This window comes from Natator depressus, chromosome 2, assembly GCF_965152275.1.
Source record: "Natator depressus isolate rNatDep1 chromosome 2, rNatDep2.hap1, whole genome shotgun sequence".
Classification (NCBI taxonomy): Eukaryota; Metazoa; Chordata; order Testudines; family Cheloniidae; genus Natator; species Natator depressus.
Window position 1 is genome coordinate 110915968 of NC_134235.1, and position 20117 is coordinate 110936084.

A 20117-nucleotide genomic window follows, 5' to 3' on the forward strand; every position below is an offset into this window, starting at 1 on the left:
AAATATTTAGGCATGTGCATAACTTCACTTGTGTGAGTAGTTCCATTGACTTCAATGGGACTACTCATTTATCTAAAGTTATGCACAATTTAAAGTATTTACAAGATCAGATTTACAAGAATCAAGTATGGCTGTGAAGTTACTGTATGTAAAACATACTAATGCAAACTGTACTAAAAAGATCAACTCGTTTACAGAGTGAGATTTAATGGCCAATGAAAGGACGTCAGACTAGATGATCTAATAGTCCTTTCTGGCCTTAAACTCTATGAATCTATATATAGGGTGTCTAGAAATAAACTACAGCCATTCTATATTTTAAAGTTACTGCTGCCAAGTTGGAAAGCCCAATATACCAGGACAATACATACAGAGTTGAAGAACTTCTAAACAGTTTAAAATGTTTTGGGGTACCTGCAGTATCCAAACAGAGGTCTCCATCTTGTTCAAAAATCTTGACCACAATATATGCCCAAGAGATCCTCACTTAACCATGAAAGTGGCTACACAGAGGAAGACATTGCTTGTGGATTCTCCCTTTTCCTTCATTTTCACAGCTGCCTCTTATTCCTTGTTCTTTTTCCCAACTCCCACCACCAATCAAATTACAATTGCATGCACTCTGCCCACCGCATCTTAGCCATGACCACACAGAAACAAAAATAAACAGTGGTCCAAAGTGAAACTGACAATTTTCTCTCTGTTCTACAGGATACCTTAGAGGCAGTGTGACGTTGCTAGTGTCATAATCTTATCTCCTTACAGCTAAGGCCAGTCTTTTGCAAAGCGTACTTTTTGAACGAGTAAGGTTTTTACATTTCATCAAGAAATGTCCATGCTTGTGGTTTGTTAGACTGATATATTTTCACCTTAATAACCAGTAGTTAAGACGACTCAAACATTGTTTGATCCTGTATTTTTTTATATATATATATATATAGAGAGAGAGAGAGAGCGAGAGAGAGAGAGCGCGCGCATTTTAAAGAACTTAATTCTAATAATTAAAAGAAAAATGGGAGCAAGGGGAAGGAAGAATAGTTATTTCTTATCTTTTACTGATGACTTGAACGATTTTACCTCACATTTTAGCCGGCACAAGAGAGAAAATAATTTAAGGGACAGCAATATAGATGATCTGAAACCTCCTTGTCACAGCCCAGTCACAATAGCTGTAGCACTTAAACATATACTGAAGCCAGAAGGAAAAAGTAATTTATTGGAAATAACTAAGCTAGACCAGAAAAAGTGCTCAATCGAGACAACTGGAAGTTAAAATGTTTCATCTAGGAATCAACAATGTGTACAACTTGGATGAACAAGCAGGGAGAGTGAGATGTCTGACAGCTTTAGAATGTGCAGGCAAAGAGGAAGGTGTTCCACTTGGCTTCTCCTCCTCACAGTTTATATGAATTTGAGATATTTCATCAGCAAGGGGAGATAGGATCAGCCTTAGCAATCCAGTAATATCACAGCATAAGGCAGGGAAGATCCTAAAGGCATAATGCCTGGACTCATCAGAAAGTTCCTCTGTGATACAATTTCTTCCCAGAAATAGAAGTCGGTTAAGACAAAGTGAATTTTGCCTTAAATCAGTGGTTCTCATCCAGGGGTATGAATATACTTGAGGGTATGCAGAGGACTTCCAGGGGGTATCATAGAATCATAGAATATCAAGGTTGGAAGGGACCTCAGGAGATCATCTAGTCCAACCCCCTGCTCAAAGCAGTACCAATCCCCAACTTCTGCCCCAGATCCCTAAATGGCCCCCTCAAGGATTGAACTCACAACCCTGGGTTTAGCAGGCCAATGCTCAAACCACTGAGCTATCCCTCCCCCTATTATCAACTCATCTAGATAATTGCCTAGTTTTACAACAGACTACATAAAAAGCACTAGCAAAGTCAGTACAAACTAAAATGACAATGACTTGTTTATACTGCTCTATATACTACATGCTGAAATGTAAGTACAATATTTATATTCCAACTGATTTATTTTACAATTATATGGTAAAAATGAGAAAGTCAGCAATTTTTCAGCAATAGTGTGCTGTGACCCTTTTGTGTTATTATGTCTGATTTTGTAAGCAAGTAATTTTAAAGTGAGATGAAATTTGGGGGTACGCAAGACAAATCAAACCCCTGAAAGGGGTACAGTAGTCTGGAGAGGTTGAGAGCCACTGCCTTAAATGACTGGATATAGATGAGAAGATGATGCTGTCCTGAAGTTAAGTCTGTTAATGTCATGACTCATACCACCTAGAAAAATTATCAGAAGAAGTTCAGGGTGGGAGTGGGGACATAATTTAATTAGTAGGCCCAAGAAAGGTCATCCTTGTAACAATAGACTTCTATTTAGGACAGTTAGCTTCTTGGTTTGGCTGAAGGAAGTCATGTTCGGCAGAGCTCCAGCCACAAAAGAATGCCTTGCTTAACAAGGAGAGATTGAGACAGAAATGGCAGAGCCAGGGAGGCTCACACCCCAGAACTTTGCAGCAGCATTTCCTCTTCCTTGGTACAAATACCCCAAATCCACAGAAACCAGCTGTTCAGTTGCTGAAGCAGAGTGATTTTACAGTTGCAGAGAGTGATTTTACTACTCAGAGACCACCACAGGTGATGCTTTGGAAACTTGACACAGAAAACAGAAACCCAACATGATCAGTTGGTGCTGCTTTGCTAGGAGAGGAACACATTCTTCCTCTCTGTTTTATCCGATTTCTTATACATTTGTATATACCACCATGAAGAGAGGAAACAAAACACACACAACTCCCGCACCCCCACCCCAAAAAATCCCCTACCTCCTACCTAAAGAGGAAACAACCTGGGGAATAGCCTGGGAGGCTGGGTGGGAGTTCAGAATTTCTGCCGCCCACAGTCTGAGGCAGATCAGGACTGGGATGTTGAAAGGAGGCTTGAGCTTACCAAATTCGCTGCCCCAAAGTTCAACACTTCCATGAGTGACTGTGCCTGTGCGACTAATGCAAGCAAAAAATCCATCAAGTTTAAGGACCAAAGATCAATAAACATTTGACCACTTTATGTAATGCCAAAGCCTCAATGGAGCAATTCTAACATCCACTGTTAAACAGGCATGCTATAGTATATTCCAATTCAGTACATATGTTTAGCCAAAAAATCAAAATAACCTCCAAAACAACATCTTGACACCAAAATCTTTAGTCCAATGAAAGATTTTTCCTACAGACTGTTTTTTTCCCCATTTCCTCTCCAGTGTGCCAAATTTTGAATTGAAATCATGAAATGAGGCATTTTATGCTAAATTTGCCTACTTAGTATTGCATGCAGGAATAACATCTCATTGCATGTGTCACTAAATTTCAAAAGCTTTTTTGTAAGAAAAGGAGAAAGAGTGGCCAATATAAGGGTCGTTAACGAACCATTGCCTGATTTCATGAAATCCTGCCTACAGACAATTCCTCAACCATGAGTATGGACGGGAAAAATAGAAAACCTATATAAGAAAAAGCCCTGAATATCAGGACATCTGGTCACCCTATCTAAGCTTCCTCTGTACATAATGATGTTGAGCCAGAACAAGTTTCTGAACAAATAGTCCCTGCTCCTTTCTCTTTAGTTCTTTAATACATATTTCCATTTGAAAAGATGGGTTCAATTAAATCCACATTGCCTGAGGCAATTAGGGAAACATGAGCGCTCATTTAATGGCAATAATGTTTAAAGATACATTAGACAGAAGATGGTGGGAACAATTTTAGCCCTAAAAGATGGAACTGTAGAAGTTTAAACGTTAACACTTCCTTTTTGGTCTTAACGGAAGCAGAAGAGGTTAATTCAACTACACTCTAGCACAGGGGTTCTCAAACTGGGGCTCGGGACTTCTCAGGGGGTCACAAGGGTATTACGTGGGGGGTCGCAAGCTGTCAACCTCCACTCCAAACCCCGCTTTGCCTCCAGCATTTATAATGGTGTTAAATATATTAAAAGTGTTTTTAATTTATAAGGGGTGGGGGTCACACTCAGAGGCTTGTTATGTGAAAGGGGTCACCAGTAAAAAAGTTTGAGAGCCACTGCTCTAGCAGCCAATAATGCCTTAACCAGCAAGGAAGTTAAATATGGAAGGTTAGAAGGTGGGAAGGATGACATCCACGAGGGCATGTCCCTTTTATGCATTACTGCGAAGTTCCCAGTCCTGAGATCTTTGGTTTGCTGGAAGTGGCTCTTCACTAGCTGCAGATTATTAATACTACTTCATAGGCACAACTTTTTAGAAGTTTCTCATGACAAATCTTCAGCCAGGTCAGGTCACAATATCTTTCCACAAAAGGAGAATTACTTATATTTTCATCTGAGTACTCTGTTGTATCAACCATTTTAAAACACTCCTTTATCCTTTGGTGGAGGACTAACTAAATGAGCAAAAACCTGATGTAGGGAAACCTTTAGAAAGACTCAGTAATCATGTCTGAGTCCACACAAGACTGAGGAAGCTAACAGGAACCCAGAGTCCAAAATTCTGCAATAAAAACGCTTGCTTACGCCAGTTCGAGTGTGATGCAACAGGCAACCCACCTGCTTAGATATATACCCATCTAAAAGGAATGAGTTTGTTCTGATCTCAGATACATGAGTGCCTCTCATGCAGTCTTTCTGTTCTCTCTAGATTCTTCTCAATTTCATTACCTTACCAGCTCACAAGGACTGAGTTATCAGGAACATTGGCAGGACACCACAAAGTTCACAAGCATATCTGCAATCAAAACAAACCAAATATCCTCAGTGTGGTGTTGGTGGGGCACAAAACCCAGCTGCAGGTTTAAAACTGCAGCATAGCCTTAGTTTTGGAGGATATGTTTCTTGTTTACTATCAGAAAGATTTTTTTTTTTTAATGTGGGGTCTGATTCAGGACATCTGGGGCATGCTAACCTGTAATCTGGGGCATGCTAACCTTTGAAAAAAATGTAATAGATGCATCCTAGAATCTCTTTGTTGAACTGTTATTCAAAAACTTTGCTGTACTCGTCAAAAAGTCAAAATACTATTACTCTAACATCACATTAATATGATAAAGTTCTCATAACACTTTCAGAGGATGACATTTTAATTTTAAAATTGTAAATCTGTTTATCTCCCTGTCAAAACAATACCAGAACTTGTTTCGTCTAGCACCAGCAATTAATTTATTTACACAATATATTTACTAAATAAATAAAACAAAAATAGCTTTCCCTCCAAAATAGAAACAGCAGGTACAGACATGGCCTTGCGGTCCAAGCAGACTTGGGAGCCAGGAACGGCTGAGTTTCAAGCCCAGTATGGCAAACAAATTCACCAGCTGGTACACCGCGTTGTGGCTAGGAGCAAAGTTGCATATTTTTTTCCCCTGTAGTCCTGCTGACCAGATCCGCTTGTTGTCCCCTGTTGTCTTGTGTCTTGGCCCTCCAGCAGGGTCACCTTTTGGCACAGTGGCATGCCTCACAGGTGCCGTAGGGTGGGGGGAGGGGGCTTCCTGAACCCAAAGATGCTATTTAATCCATTCTTGCCTGGCGTGGGGTTTGTATACCTGGTTACACCGAGCTCTAATACCTCTTCCCACTCTGTCCTAGGGAAATTGACCACCTCCCATCTGTAAAATGAGAATATTGAGACTTACTTAGCTACCCAACAGAGGAGTCAGGGAGTGAGGAGTAAGGCCTAATCCTACTCCCACTGAAGTCAATGGGAGTTTTTTACTTTATTTCAATGGGAGCAGGAATAAGTTTATAAAGAGCTTTAAAAATGAAAAGACACCCTCTACCCCCCAGTAAGTCACACTTACTCTCAGCAGCAGCAAACAGATGTCTAACACGTCTGCTCACTCCATTTTGAGTTACTCAAAACCATAGGCCTCGTCTACACTTGTGGCCACATGTAGGGTACGTGCAGCTATACGCCACAGTGAAAGGCAGGCGGTGTCCACACTCACTATGGTGCGCAGCTGGGCAGGGAAGAGGCAGTGGGCAAAGGCTCAAGCAGTGGGACACCACACTGCTAAAAGCAGCACTGTAGACATGGGAGGCATGGCTTGGGCATGCACAGAGTCTGATGGGGTATATACCCTAGGGTTCTGATTCCCTAATCATTGCTGCACCATCTACGCTGCTATTTATACCCATGCTAGGTGGGCATACAGTGTCTGTACTCTACCTGCTGCTGTAAGGAAAGACCTATTCATAGATTATAATGCCAGAAGAGACTGTTATGATCATCTAGTCTGACAGCCTACATAACATGATAATTCCTGTGTCAAGCCCATAACTCCTATTTGTGCTATATTTTATATCTTAGAAAAATATCCCATATAGATTTAAAATCTTGTAGTCTGATGTACCCAGAATCACTAAATAGCCACTTATATATGTTTTCATTATGTACAGGACCAAAGACTTTATGAAACCAGTCAACGAAAACATGCAACAGAATTACACAAATGATTATTAGTTTGCACTTTAAAGGCATTTAGAAATTCAAAGCTAGGCAGCTCTGTTGCAAGCAAACAGAATAAATAGGTTAACTCAGGGCTTTAAAAAATCCCCCATTGCCAAATGAGAGCTTTGCATGGTGAATGTGGGATGGGAATTAAACCTTCAATTTTTGAAGAATTTAAGCTTTCATTTAAAATAAGTAAGCTTGTATTCTTTATGGTTGTGAAGCTAACCTACAAATACAAAATGAATGTAATGAAAGCATGGATCACAGTGAGTAGGTCCTCTTCCAGAGGCAAGGGCATAGTCTCCAGCAAGTATAAGATAAAAAGAAGGCACTTTTGGCTACTACTATTACTGAGTATCCAAAAGTAGTGAGGAGTCCAAAAAGACTGTACTAAAACCTCAGGGTAAACAGCTTCTGTGGAGGGTGAGGTCATATCATGGTAGATCATCAAAATGCTTTAATTTGCCTATCATCATCACTTCCATCTTTCCAGATTTTATCTTGAGCCATCCCTCTGTCATCCTAGGTCCCTGTTTTTCTCAGGCATTGGGACAGTGGGCATATAGCACAGTTTATGAGTGATGAAGAGATATTGCTATTAATGGCACTCTATCTTTCCATGATTTCACGCAGTGACTTTATACATGAACTGAACAAGAGAGGTGACAAGATTGAGGATTGCAGGACATCACAAATTAAAGCCCTTACTGAACACCTTACTGGTTACTGAAATATGATCAGTTCTTCTTCCTCCCTCCCCATTATGGTAGGATTTCTTTTCTTTTTTAAAATGTTTTATTTTGGGAAAGCAAAATCAAACTACACGCATTTTACATGGTACTTTACCAGAATGAAGCAGACTCTATAGTATGTTGTACATGAACTACTTGAGTTCACGACAACTTATGTTAGACCTGACTGAACACTCTATGCAAATATTCCTAAAGCAGACATTTCTAATGCACCTTAATTCACAATTTTGCTGCTGGAGCCAATTCAGACCTTAATGCACACAAGGGAAGGGAAAGAAGAATGGAACACTAAGAATTTTAGCCACTGACTTTTCAGGGTCTACTTTTCAATGTTCAAAATTCATTCACTGAAGAGTTAGCTTAGTATGTAAGAGTGGAATGGTGTCTGGATATGCTGACAATATCTGTATTCACTATGTGCTTTCTTGCTAGTGATTAGCAACAAACACTTTGTACTACTTTAGCTCTTTTAATCTAAGGATTTGAAAACACTTACCAAACATTAACGAATTAAGGCTCACAGTATCCTATGAGGCAGATATTATTACTATTATTTCCATTTTACAGATGGAGACGGAGAAGTAGTGACTTGTCCTAGGACACACAGTATGACTGTGATGAACCTGTATTATCAGAACCTGACAAAGTCCGGTGCTTCAGTTATGACAGCAACCTTCCCTTCCTAAGTTACACTGGAGTTCAATGTATTGCATAAATTAATATGTTTTTTCATTTGAATTAAGAATGGTCAAACTGTTTCTTCTCTCATGTATATGAAACGTAATCAGGTCCAAGATATTTGTAAATTAAAAAGTCTTGGTTTTCCAGTTGTAGCTTTATTCTAAATATTATTAAAATTATCATCTTAATATCTAGGAGCCTCGGTCATGTACTAGGACCCCATTGTACTAAGCACTGTACAAACAGAACAGAAATATGGTCTCTGATCCCAAGAGCTTACAATCTAAGTGTAACACAAGATGTAACAGGTGGATAGACAGACAGACCCACGGCAGAGTACAAGGAAACAATGAGATAATATTGGTCAGCTTGACAGGCAGTGATCTCGACACAACAGCAGCCTAACCGTTGTCGTACAGCTCATGGCAAAGAAAGGTTTTAAGAAGTGCTTTGAAGGAAGATAATGAGTTAGTTTTGCTGATGTTATGGGGAGCTCCTCCAAGTGAGAAAGGCCACATAAGAGGAAACATAAATGTTCTTGTTTGAAATTTAACAAGATGGCAATAGGGGCTGGTATTATGGGTCAACCAGAGATAGGGGCTGACTTTTCTATAGGTAATGAGAGATGATAGGAAGAGTGGGGACATGCTGTGAACATGTAAGGGTCCATAGGTAGAGAAGTATGTCTATAAATATTGCTATTCTGCTTCTTTATTTTTCTCCCTGTCTTTGATAAAGAAAGATCTATTACAATTTTCTTCTTATTTTCACTACTTTACCGAGTGAAAAAAGCTGTATTTAGCACAAACTCTTCTTGTGGCTCTTTACACACACACACACACACCCCCCGTCATTTATAAATCTGATCACTGGCCAATTACCGCCAGCTGAAAAAACAGTATGTCTAATAACCTCATGAAAACATTTTCCTCTCCAAGCGGGGTATGTAAATTACAATATTACCAAACAGTAGTTGGCTTGTAAGTTTGTGGAATTTATTACCCTATTTATTTTAAATAGGAAAGACACTTATCTAAAGAATCTCTAAACTGAAAAGACCATTTGGTAATTTAGATACAAAAGAACTGAAAGAAGGAAAGAAACACATATACTTTAGGTGAATTTGTGTATATTTTACTTTGTTTCATCAACATTATATGAAAGTGTCCGTATTTTAAATTACTTTTTCAATTTTATACAAATATTCTTTTCAATCTTTCAAATATCCTGAAGAATTTGATTGCTTCTTCAAATGATATCCATCAGAATCTAGGTCATACTAGCAACTGGTTCACCAAGTACAACATACAAACAAAACATAAAATAAATAATTTTTCTAAGAGAAAAAGTGCATTTCTACTCTGTAAAGAGACTTCATTAAAAATGGTAACAGATGGTTCTCCACTTATTGTCTCAATTATTTCCATATTAAATTCTGTAACTGCCAGTCTCATAAACTTGGCCTAAGAGCTGAAAGTCAAGTCATTACTAACAGTAGATTTTGAAGGTCAAATGTTGTCATCACTTGAACCTCTGTAACCACATCTTCAAATTGTACTCTCTGTTATACCTTGGCAACCCTATTGCCTTCAATGGGGCTGCACAGGTGTAACCAGGCGCATAATTTCAACTATGCCGGCTGCATGCATAGTCCTGAACATAGTTAACATTTTGGTTGATTATGCCTAGCCTACTCTCCCAGAGCTGTACTAGTTTTAGACTGCAAGATTGACAATAATAAAAAATATCTGGTTTTATCACCTAAATAAGCAGTTATAATCTGATCTGAAGATGCACAGGGATCTAGGATCTACTAAATAAGAATGTGCCAGAAGTGGTTAAAGTTTAGTATCAAGTCTGATTTGAGGAAATGGAAGAGTCTCTAAATTTGCAAAGGATACTCAAATATAGCACAGCAGCTTTAAGCCTGATGATTTTATCATTTAATCATTTATTTTTGTTTTATTCACCCTTTACAAATATTAGGTGAAATGTCAATGCCCTGAAGATGCAGAACAACAAAAGATTGCATCCAACTTTTCCTAAAAGGACCCTTTGGTTGCTTCTCTTCATACTAAAAGTTTTCATTTCTTCCACTAATTGACCCTGTACTTTGCAAACTTAGTTAGGATACAACACCACCTCTGTGATGTCGGCAAATGTAATCTCTATTTTGAGGATGGGCTATCAGTAAAGTCTGAAACTATTATCTGTAAAAAATTATGAAACTCGTATTAAAAAAAAAAATAAGCAACTCTGTTCCAGGCAACATCAAAGATTCACCAAACTGTCCACCATCTGCAACATGTCAGATAACACTTCAAACATACTATCAAGGAGGAGAAGAATGACTTTAATATTTGCCACAAAGCACCAATCTCCTATGCTACTGCTGTCAGCCAACCTTATATGACCACTACCACTAGTCACCACGTGTCTCTGCTACACAGATTTCATCTGTCAGAAGTCATCTGTATGTTAAAATAACTGGTAAGTGTCCTCTCATAATCCATATAAACCAATCACAGGTTGATCATCAAAGATAGAAGATAGTTATTAATAATCAATTAACCTCTAGTATGAGCTGAAATGTCAGTACAGACCTAACTTTATTCACCTCAGCAGCCAAAGTCAGTGGGACGACTCAAGAGGTTAAATTTAAGCAAGTGCTTGTTAGCAAGACTGGGTGTTAGCACAGCATTTGCTCTACAGTCATGCATTCTATTGGCTTATCCCTAAGCCCAGCAAAATCAAAGGGAGACTTTCCACAGACTACAAAAGGCTTTGATCAGCTTTGCCATACATTGTTTTTGCTTTTTTACCTTTCTGCTGGTCTTCTGTCTCATTAAGTTCTTTTTGTGCTTCTTCAATTTTGTCTGTTTAAGAAAAAATACATCATATTAAAATATGAAATAAAGTTATAAAAAAGTCATTTCTTGAAAATATCTGCTTGTGTTAATATGCTAGCTACTTTGTTGGATAATCTCATTTACATTTATGGGCAATATATGATTTACATGTAAATAAATATGTTGTGTAAGTCACACAATACATTACAGTAATATTGCCAAGTAAAATCTTACTGTGTTGTGTTAGCACCTACATTTACTAAATTGCTACTGATACATTCACATACACAAAATAAGTAGCAAAGGAATAAAAGCATTGTTATGGAATATGCAGTTGATAAGTAAATCACAATATGTTCACATTATCTGCAGTAACTCATGTAGTCCAATGGACTACATACAATAGGTATTAATGTGAATTACTGACATATACATTTTTTAACTCAACTTAGAAAACATCAAGTGCTGTTAAAACGTTACAATGTTATTACAGCATTAAGAATTATGGTAATATAAATCACAAACAGTATTTGTTTTTCCATAAATACTGATGTGGGTAGAATCAAAAGGCCCAACTGCGCTTCCCCATGGTAAAGCCCAAGGACGAGGCAAAGGGACGGAAATTGTTCCATCAGGTGTGTATGGTTTATCCAACTATGGAACTGTCCTACATAACCCACGGACCAGCAGGAGGTCCATCTGTGCAGAGAACCTGTGCTCCCAGCAATCCACCCCTACCAAGGGATCCAATGGAGCCACAGTGGCAAGGCTTCTGCAGTGGGCATCTGTACCATGACACCTCACCATGTGTGCACGCAAGCAGGGATGGGGAGTAGTGGGAAACGAATACAACCTTGAGATGTATTTCTTTTTGTACTGAACTCTGGTGGATGTGCAGGTGGAGGAAGACACAAATTCCCCTGCCCAGCTTCCCCACGTACAGACCTATGGTCCTCCAAACAGTCCTCCACGTGCTCTGTGGGAAAAGAGGTGGTGGTAGGGAATGCTGCTGTAGAAGTAGCTGAGCCTGTACTCCACAAGGAAGCAGGGAATCTGCACACAGATCTCTTCCCAAGGAAGATCGCATGAACCCAATCAAGTTCAAAGACTTCAGCTCTCGGTATAACTATACCTCAGTCTCATCTTAAATAAGACATACTACTGTGGAAGTTAATCTCAGTTTTTCTACCTCTGGGATGTAGTATCTTTTCCATGCATTCTAAGTCAATCTTAAAGATGCATATAACATCTTAGGGAGTGAGTTTGTTTTTTAAATTTAATATCCCCAAATATGAAACAACACACACACACACACGGGTAAACTTTGACATTCCTATGCAAACACTTTAAAAAACAAAGTGACTGAAGATATGAACCAGTTCAGGTTTTACTTCCCTACCAAGACCTGAGTTCAGGTTATAGCATTTAGATACAAAGCAAATTTTTCAAAAGGACCTAAGTGATTTAGGAGCCCAAGTCCCATTGGACAGCCCAGAGTTGATGGTAATGCAGAACTGCACTGCTGCAGGGGAATCTCTGAAGCGCTCTGGCTGTACTGGTGAAGTGCATTTAAAGGGTGTAGTATACTTAGATCTCCTGATTTGCACACTGGAGGAATGAAACCTTAGCTCTGCATACTCCCCACCCTCTTTCAGGTAAGTTGTTCCTGGTGGGGAGCATCTTGGTGGTAGCTAGTGTACTCTCAGGAGAACAGGAACTGGCTGGCCTTACCTCCTCCCACTACCCAGTGTGAGGCTATGTAAGGGTCCACCATAATATATCCCCTAGTGAACTTTTCCCATGACAGACTCTGCCTTCTTACTGTCTTTCCTAATATCTGAGAGACAAAACAATAACACACCATAAAGATTTGTTAGGGTTTGGCTCATTGGCACTATTTGTAAATAACTGACATAACAGCCTGCAGTTATTTTTCAATTTTTAAAAAAAAAATCTGAAAAAAATTCAAGGAAGAGAACTATAATATAAATACTCTTTTATGGGTTCGGAGAGTAAGTGCTGTCCAAGTTTCAGAGTAACAGCCGTGTTAGTCTGTATTCGTAAAAAGAAAAAAGAAAAGGAGTACTTGTGGCACCTTAGAGACTAACCAGTTTATTTGAGCATGAGCTTTCGTGAGCTACAGCTCACTTCATCGGATGCATAGCATATTGTGGAAACTGCAGAAGACATTATATACACACAGAGACCATGAAACAAAACTTCCTCCCACCCCACTGTCCTGCTCGTAACAGCTTGTCTAAAGTGATCATCAAGGGAGGGCCATTTCCAGCACAAATCCAGGTTTTCTCACCCTTCCCCCCGCCCCCCCCACAGACACACATACAAACTCACTCTCCTGCTGGTAATAGCCCATCCCTCTTTGAAACCTCTCTTTATAATGCGCATGATAATCAAGGTGGGTCATTTCCAGCACTAATCCAGGTTTTCTCACCACCGCCACCCCCCCCCCACACACACACCCCCCTCCAAAAACCACACACACAAACTCACTCTCCTGCTGGCAATAGCTCATCTTACAATGTGCACAGCAATAATCCAAGTTTAACCAGAACGTCTTGGGGGGGGGGGGGGTTAGGCTACCTTGCATAATGACTTAGCCACTCCCAGTCTCTATTCAAGCCCAAATTAATAGTATCCAATTTGCAAATGAATTCCAATTCAGCAGTTTCTCGCTGGAGTCTGGATTTGAAGTTTTTTTGCTTTAAGATAGCGACCCTCATGTCTGTGATTGCGTGACCAGAGAGACTGAAGTGTTCTCCGACTGGTTTATGAATGTTATAATTCTTAACATCTGATTTGTGTCCATTTATTCTTTTACGTAGAGACTGTCCAGTTTGACCAATGTACATGGCAGAGGGGCATTGCTGGCACATGATGGCATATATCACATTGGTGGATGTGCAGGTGAACGAGCCTCTGATAGTGTGGCTGATGTTGTTAGGCCCTGTGATGGTGTTCCCTGAATAGATATGTGGGCACAGTTGGCAACGGGCTTTGTTGCAAGGATAGGTTCCTGGGTTAGTGGTTCTGTTGTGTGGTATGTGGTTGTTGGTGAGTATTCGCTTCAGGTTGGGGGGCTGTCTGTAGGCAAGGACTGGCCTTTCACCCAAGGTTTGAGAGAGTGTTGGGTCATTATTCTATCTTGTACTTTTAAGTCTCAAAATTAAGAAGCGAGAGGATTTATATTCACTACGTGCACAGAGGCCCAATCTTTCAAACATTTACACTTGTGATAACATCACTCCTGTAAACAGTCCCAGGCAATGCAATGGGACAGCTCGTGCATATTTAAAGGACTGACCCCCCCAAATTTATATCTAATTAAACAGCTGAAAAAGTCTACAACTGTAGTCCTGTGGGTGAACTCCTCCTTAGGTCAATGGGTTTTTGTCATTGACTTCAGTGGGAGCAGGATGTGACCCACAGCCTGCAGCAGAAAGTCTTATTTAAAATTTGTTATTTGTTTAGTTGTGATTAGTTGCTTACCATTAACATTAGCAAACCAGAAAACAGCAATTTGGAAGCCTATATTGTACTTATTAGACGCTTGTAGATATGCAAAAATTAAGTACATTACATATAAAAGATGGTCTCAAAACCAAACCAACATGTAGTAATTTGTATAGTGGGCCTGATCCTGTGAGGTGCTGAGTGTCTCCGTCGAATGAGAGTTAAGGTTTGTCAGCAGCTTGCACCATCAGACCCCCAATGATGAATCCATTGCAAGAGGCAGCATTAAGGAGTTGTTCACGTATCTAGTCATGCTGACTGACTTTATACAATGCAGACTTTATACACTTATATCTTCTCAGAGCTGGACATAACTGAAATGTACTCTTTTTAAAAAAAAATTTCCCCTGGGAAAAGGCCTGTCAAAGACAATTACTAAAAAAATATAAAATATGAAGCATCAAATGTGCAGTTTTTATACACCCCTTTCACGACTGCTTTCATGGGAGAGAGAAATACAACCCCTCTGACATTCTTCTTTAATTACTTAAAAACTACTCAAGATAGTTAAGTCCCAGGCAGATTGTGAAGAGCTACAAAAGGATCTCTCAAAACTGGGTGACTGGGCAACAAAATGGGCAATGAAATTCAATGTTGATAAATGCAAAGGGATGCCCATTGGAAAACATAATCCCAACAATACGTATAAAATGATGGGGTCTAAATTAGCTGTTACCACTCAAGAAAGAGATCTTGGAGTCACTGTGGGCAGTTCTCTGAAAAAGTCCACTCAATGTGCAGCGGCAGTCAAAAAAGCAAACAATGTTGGGAATCATTAAGACAGGGATAGATAATAAGACAGAAAATATCATATTGCCTCTGTGTCAATCCATGGTACGTCCACATCTTGAATCCTGAGTGCAGATGTGGTCACCCCATATCAAAAAAGATATACTGGAATTGGAAAAAAGTTCAGAAAAGGGCAAAAAAAATGATTAGGGGTATGGAACGGCTTCCGTATGCGGAGAGATTAATAAGACTGGGACTTTTTAGCTTGGAAAAGACAACGACTAAGTCGGGATATGATAGAGGTCTATAAAATCATGACTGGTGTGGAGAAAGTAAATAAGGAAGTGTTATTTATTCCTCATAACACAAGAACTAGGCATCACCAAATGAAATTAATAGGCAGCATGTTTAAAACAAACAAAAGGAAGTATTTTTTCACACAACGCATAGTTAACCTGTGGAATTCCTTGCCAGAGGATGTTGTGAAGGCCAAGATTAACAGGGTTCAAAAAAGAACTAGGTAAGTTCATGGAGGATAGGTCCACCAATGGCTATTAGCCAGGATGGGCAGGGATGGTGTCCCTAGCCTCTGTATGTCAGAAGCGAGGAATAGGCAACAGGGAATGGATCGCTTGATAATTACCTGTTCTGTTCATTCCCTCTGGGGCACCTGGCATTGGCCACTGTCAGAAGACAGGATACTGGGTTAGATGGACCTGCGGTCTGACCCAGCATGGCCACTCTTATGCTCTTATGTACTTAACGGTTGAAGCACTAAGATATTTTATTAACATCTATACTACACCTTTTAAAGTATATTACATCACTGGGATTCACAGGTAATCTGGGAATGAACATTGTCTACATTCTTCCAGCCCTGACTGGTATTTGTGAACCAGATAATCTTTAAGATTCCTAAGATGCTACTTAGCAAACCAAAACTGTAAGTGGGATATCCACCTCATTTCCCCAAACATTTTGACATATACACATAAGACATGTTTGCCTTTCTTCAGATAATTTAGCAGGTTTGCCATCTAAATGTATATTTGAATACATTAAGAGCTACAGTTTTATCTCAAACAATTTACAACTTCAGTATATCACACTTAGTTACAGTAAATTCATACATTTAGATTAGTAATCATAGAATCATAGAATATCGGGGTTGGAAGGGACCTCAGGAGGTCAGCTAGTCCAAGACCCTGCTCAAAGCAGGACCAATCCCCAACTAAATCATCCCAGCCAGGGCTTTGTCAAGCCTGACCTTAAAAACTTCTAAGGAAGGAGATTCCATCACCTCCCTAGGTAACGCATTCCAGTGTTTCATACGGAAGCCATTCCATACCGCTAATCATTTTTGTTGCCCTTTTCTGAACTTTTTTCCAATTCCAATATATCTTTTTTGAGATGGGGTGACCACATCTGCACTCAGGATTCAAGATGTGGACGTACCATGGATTTACACAGAGGCAATATGATATTTTCTGTCTAATAATAGTATACAGAATAAAATCAATTATGTAAATATTATGGAAGCCTTCTACTTAGATCTTCAGGAAGATTCTTAAGAAAGTACTTTCAGCTCAAGTGCATTCTGTTTTCCTTTTTTCAAATAAACTATAACAAGTGCCCACAGAAATTTCTAACCACTTCTAGCATAGTCTGTTATGCTAAGTAATGAGAAGCTGATAATGGAAATAATAACTAGGCAACTACACATTTTGTATGCAGCCACGAAATTTCTTTCGCTTCCTGCAAGTCATGCTATTCAATAAATTACTATAACTATTGCATACAAGTATTTCTTTGCAATATATGCATCAATACAGATGAGTTTCAAGCATTCTGAACTTAGAAAAACTTCAATATTGTACTAATAACAGAGCCATTCTGAAATACTACGAGGAGTCCAGTGGCACCTTAAAAACTAACAGATTTATTTGGGCACTAGCTTTTGTGGGTAAAAAACCACTTCAGAAGTGAACCTCCATGAAAGCTTATGCTCAGATAAATCTGTTAGTCTTTAAGGTGCCACCGGACTCCTTGTTTTTGTGGATACAGACTAACACGGCTACCCCTCTGATTCTGAAATTGTGAACAGAGTGGCCAAACAAGCAAGAATAGTGCATCACTAAATTTACTTCCATCACATATTTGACAAGTGCGGTTTAATTTTTAAATCGTAATTACAATTTTAATTATTTTTAAGATTTAATTTTCATACTTCATAAGACTTTACTACAGCACTCTTTCTAAATCTTTGCTGAGAAGTGAGAATGAGACGCTTCCAAATTTGTTTGTACCTGAGGTGTATGGATTAGCATGGGTCTAATTTACTAAACATTTCATTGAGTATTACATGTTTGCAGCAATCCTTATCAGACAGATACCTTTACTAATCATGTACAGAACACTTCAAATGTTCATAGCACTTTATAAAATTGAACAAGATATGTACCCCGCCTCAAGGATTTTACACTCTAAGGCCTAGTCTACACCTAAAACGTATGTCAGCCTAGCTACATTGCACAGGGCTGTAAAAAATTCCATGCCCTGAGCACCATGCTTAGGTCAACCTAACCCCAGGGTAGACGCAGCTAGGTCAACTAAAGGATTCTTCTGTCAAGCTAGCTATTGCCTCTCAGAGGAGCAGATTACCTACACTGATGGAAAGTCCTCTTCCATCAATGTAAAAAGAGTCTACACTACGGTACTACAGCAGCAGAGTTAGATCATTGTAGCTGTGTTGTGGCAGTGGCGTAATCATGGCACTAATTCTAAAACAGATCTGACAGATAAGTGTGAGAGGAATTAAGCCCCCTTAATGACAAAACTGTACACCACACTGTATCTTTTACACATTTACAACCATTAGTTCTTGTCTATACTGCAAAACTGCATTGTGTTTAAAAATGTATTAGCTAACACATTTTAATGAAACATGATGTTACATATGATTTTACCCGAAGCGGGATTCCTACCACTAACCACTACTAGGTAACGTGTTGCTTCTGTCAACACCAGAAACTAAGTTGTATTTAGCATCAAATTAGTTAAAATGTGCTAGCTAACACATTTTTCCATCTGTAGACATGGCCTCAGGATGTGTCTGATAAAATAATATATTCTGCTTTTTCAATTACAGGAATAATTGGTTTACTGTGAAGGTTTCTGGAATTAGATTACATAATATATTTTCCAAGCTCTGCACAAAAGTTATAAATACTTCTTCCCTATTTTTCTTTAGAAAAGCATCAGGTGTACTAAAAATAACTTACTAAATAACATTAAATTATTGTCATTTTCATAGATTCTAGTCTGACCTGATGTAAGAAACAGTCCACAGAACTTTCCCAAAGTAATTCCTAGAGCAGATCTTCTAGAAAAAACATCCAATCTTGATTTATACCCACCATGAACTTAGTAAGTTGTTCCAATCGTTAATTACTCTTAATGTACACCTTAATTTGTCTGAATTTTTCTAGGTTCAACTTCCAGCCATTGCATCATCTTATACCTTTCTCTACTAGACTGAATAGCCCATCATCAAATATTTGTTTCCCATTTAGATACTTATAAACTGTGATGAAGTCACACCTTAACCTTCTTTCTGTTATACTAAATAGATTGAGCTCCTTGAATCTATTGCTATGATGCATGTTTTCTAATCCTTTAATCATTTTCATGGCTCTTCTATGAACTCTCTCTAGTTTATCAATATTCTTCTTGAATTGTGGACACCAGAACTGTACACAGTATTCCAGCAGCGGTCCCACCAGCGTCAAACACAGAGGTAAAATAACCTCTTTACTGCTACTTGAGATTTCCTTGTTTTGGTATCCAAGGATTGCATTACTCCTTTTGACCACAGTGTCACAATGGGAGATCATGTTCAGCTGATTATCCAAAATTACCCCTAATCTTTTTCAGAATCTCAGCTTCCCAGGATAGTGCCTTCTGTCCTATAAGGACGGCCTACATTCTTTGTTCCTAGATATATACATTTATATTTAGCCAAGCCACATTAGAAAACATAGGGTAAATCTATACTGCAGTAAAAGACCTGCAGCTTGCAATAATGGAGAGAGGCAGGAGTAAGCTGGAGAAAAAAAAGGGCAGACAGAAAAGAACACCCGGAATCAAATAGTCCAATGCAGTCTGATAACACCACTGGCACACAAGTGTTCTAAAGGTATTGGGGGCAGGGAGACTCCACCTAAGTCTCTAAGCTGCCGTGCAGTTCTGGCACCAGCAAGGGAATTCTCTACTACTTCCAAGGAATGGCTTTGTCCTGGTAACTCTGCTGTTTTTCCCTCTCACCCACAGATTTAGGTGAGTGCTTGGGTCCTGGTTCCCCTTGAGAAGACACACCCCAGGACTGGCCTCTTATAGATTTTTACTCTTCACTGGTACCTCTCCTTATTTTAATCACATTGTAGTAAAAGTACACCACCAATATCAAGATACAAAAACTATATTTAAATCTGCGCAGGCAATAGCAGCATCAGCTCTTATATCATTGCCAGGAGAAAACATTTAGCTCCTTCTAGACCTACTTATCTTGACTCTAGTAAAACAAAAAACAAAACAAAAAACCATTTCACGATCACTGCTTTGACCAGAATAATCCTGCTAACAAATACATCTGATTTTCTTCTCGCTTTAGGGAACTGGATACAGTACCCTCTTAAAATGTGTTTCACTAGTGAACTACTATTTCTGCTGCATTTTTATTCAATTCCACAGCTGTCATTTGTAAAACACAGTTTAGAAAACGATTACATACAGTATGGATTACTTGATCCTCAGAATTCTCTCCTAAATTTTGTAAGATAACATCCATCTGCCCATCAACCAAGGCTTTTATATTCCCTCATCACATAGTGTTTGAGCACCTGTGAGATATACCCACACGTTACAACTGGAAGTATCAAGTCAATCACACATTAGTACAGCAAGGAGATTCAGATGAGTTAACTGAAACTTTCAATTGTATTCATTACGCAGTATTTTCATTAAACATCACTACCTAGGCAATAAATACCATTTTACATCTCAGATTTATGTTATTAAAAATAACCTGATTTTCTAATAAAGCCATCTTTATTTGACAAGC

General features: G+C 38.9%; 1 protein-coding gene across 5 annotated transcripts in view; it reads right to left on the bottom strand.

Moving 5' to 3' along the window:
* Window positions 1-20117, bottom strand: part of HIVEP1 (HIVEP zinc finger 1) — a 181496-nt gene that overhangs the window by 60473 nt on the left and 100906 nt on the right. For all 5 annotated transcript variants that reach the window (XM_074944877.1, XM_074944876.1, XM_074944879.1 and 2 more), the window contains one exon: window positions 10712-10765. In XM_074944877.1, the coding sequence (XP_074800978.1) occupies window positions 10712-10765 (54 nt within the window). The remainder of the gene's footprint in view (window positions 1-10711; window positions 10766-20117) is intronic.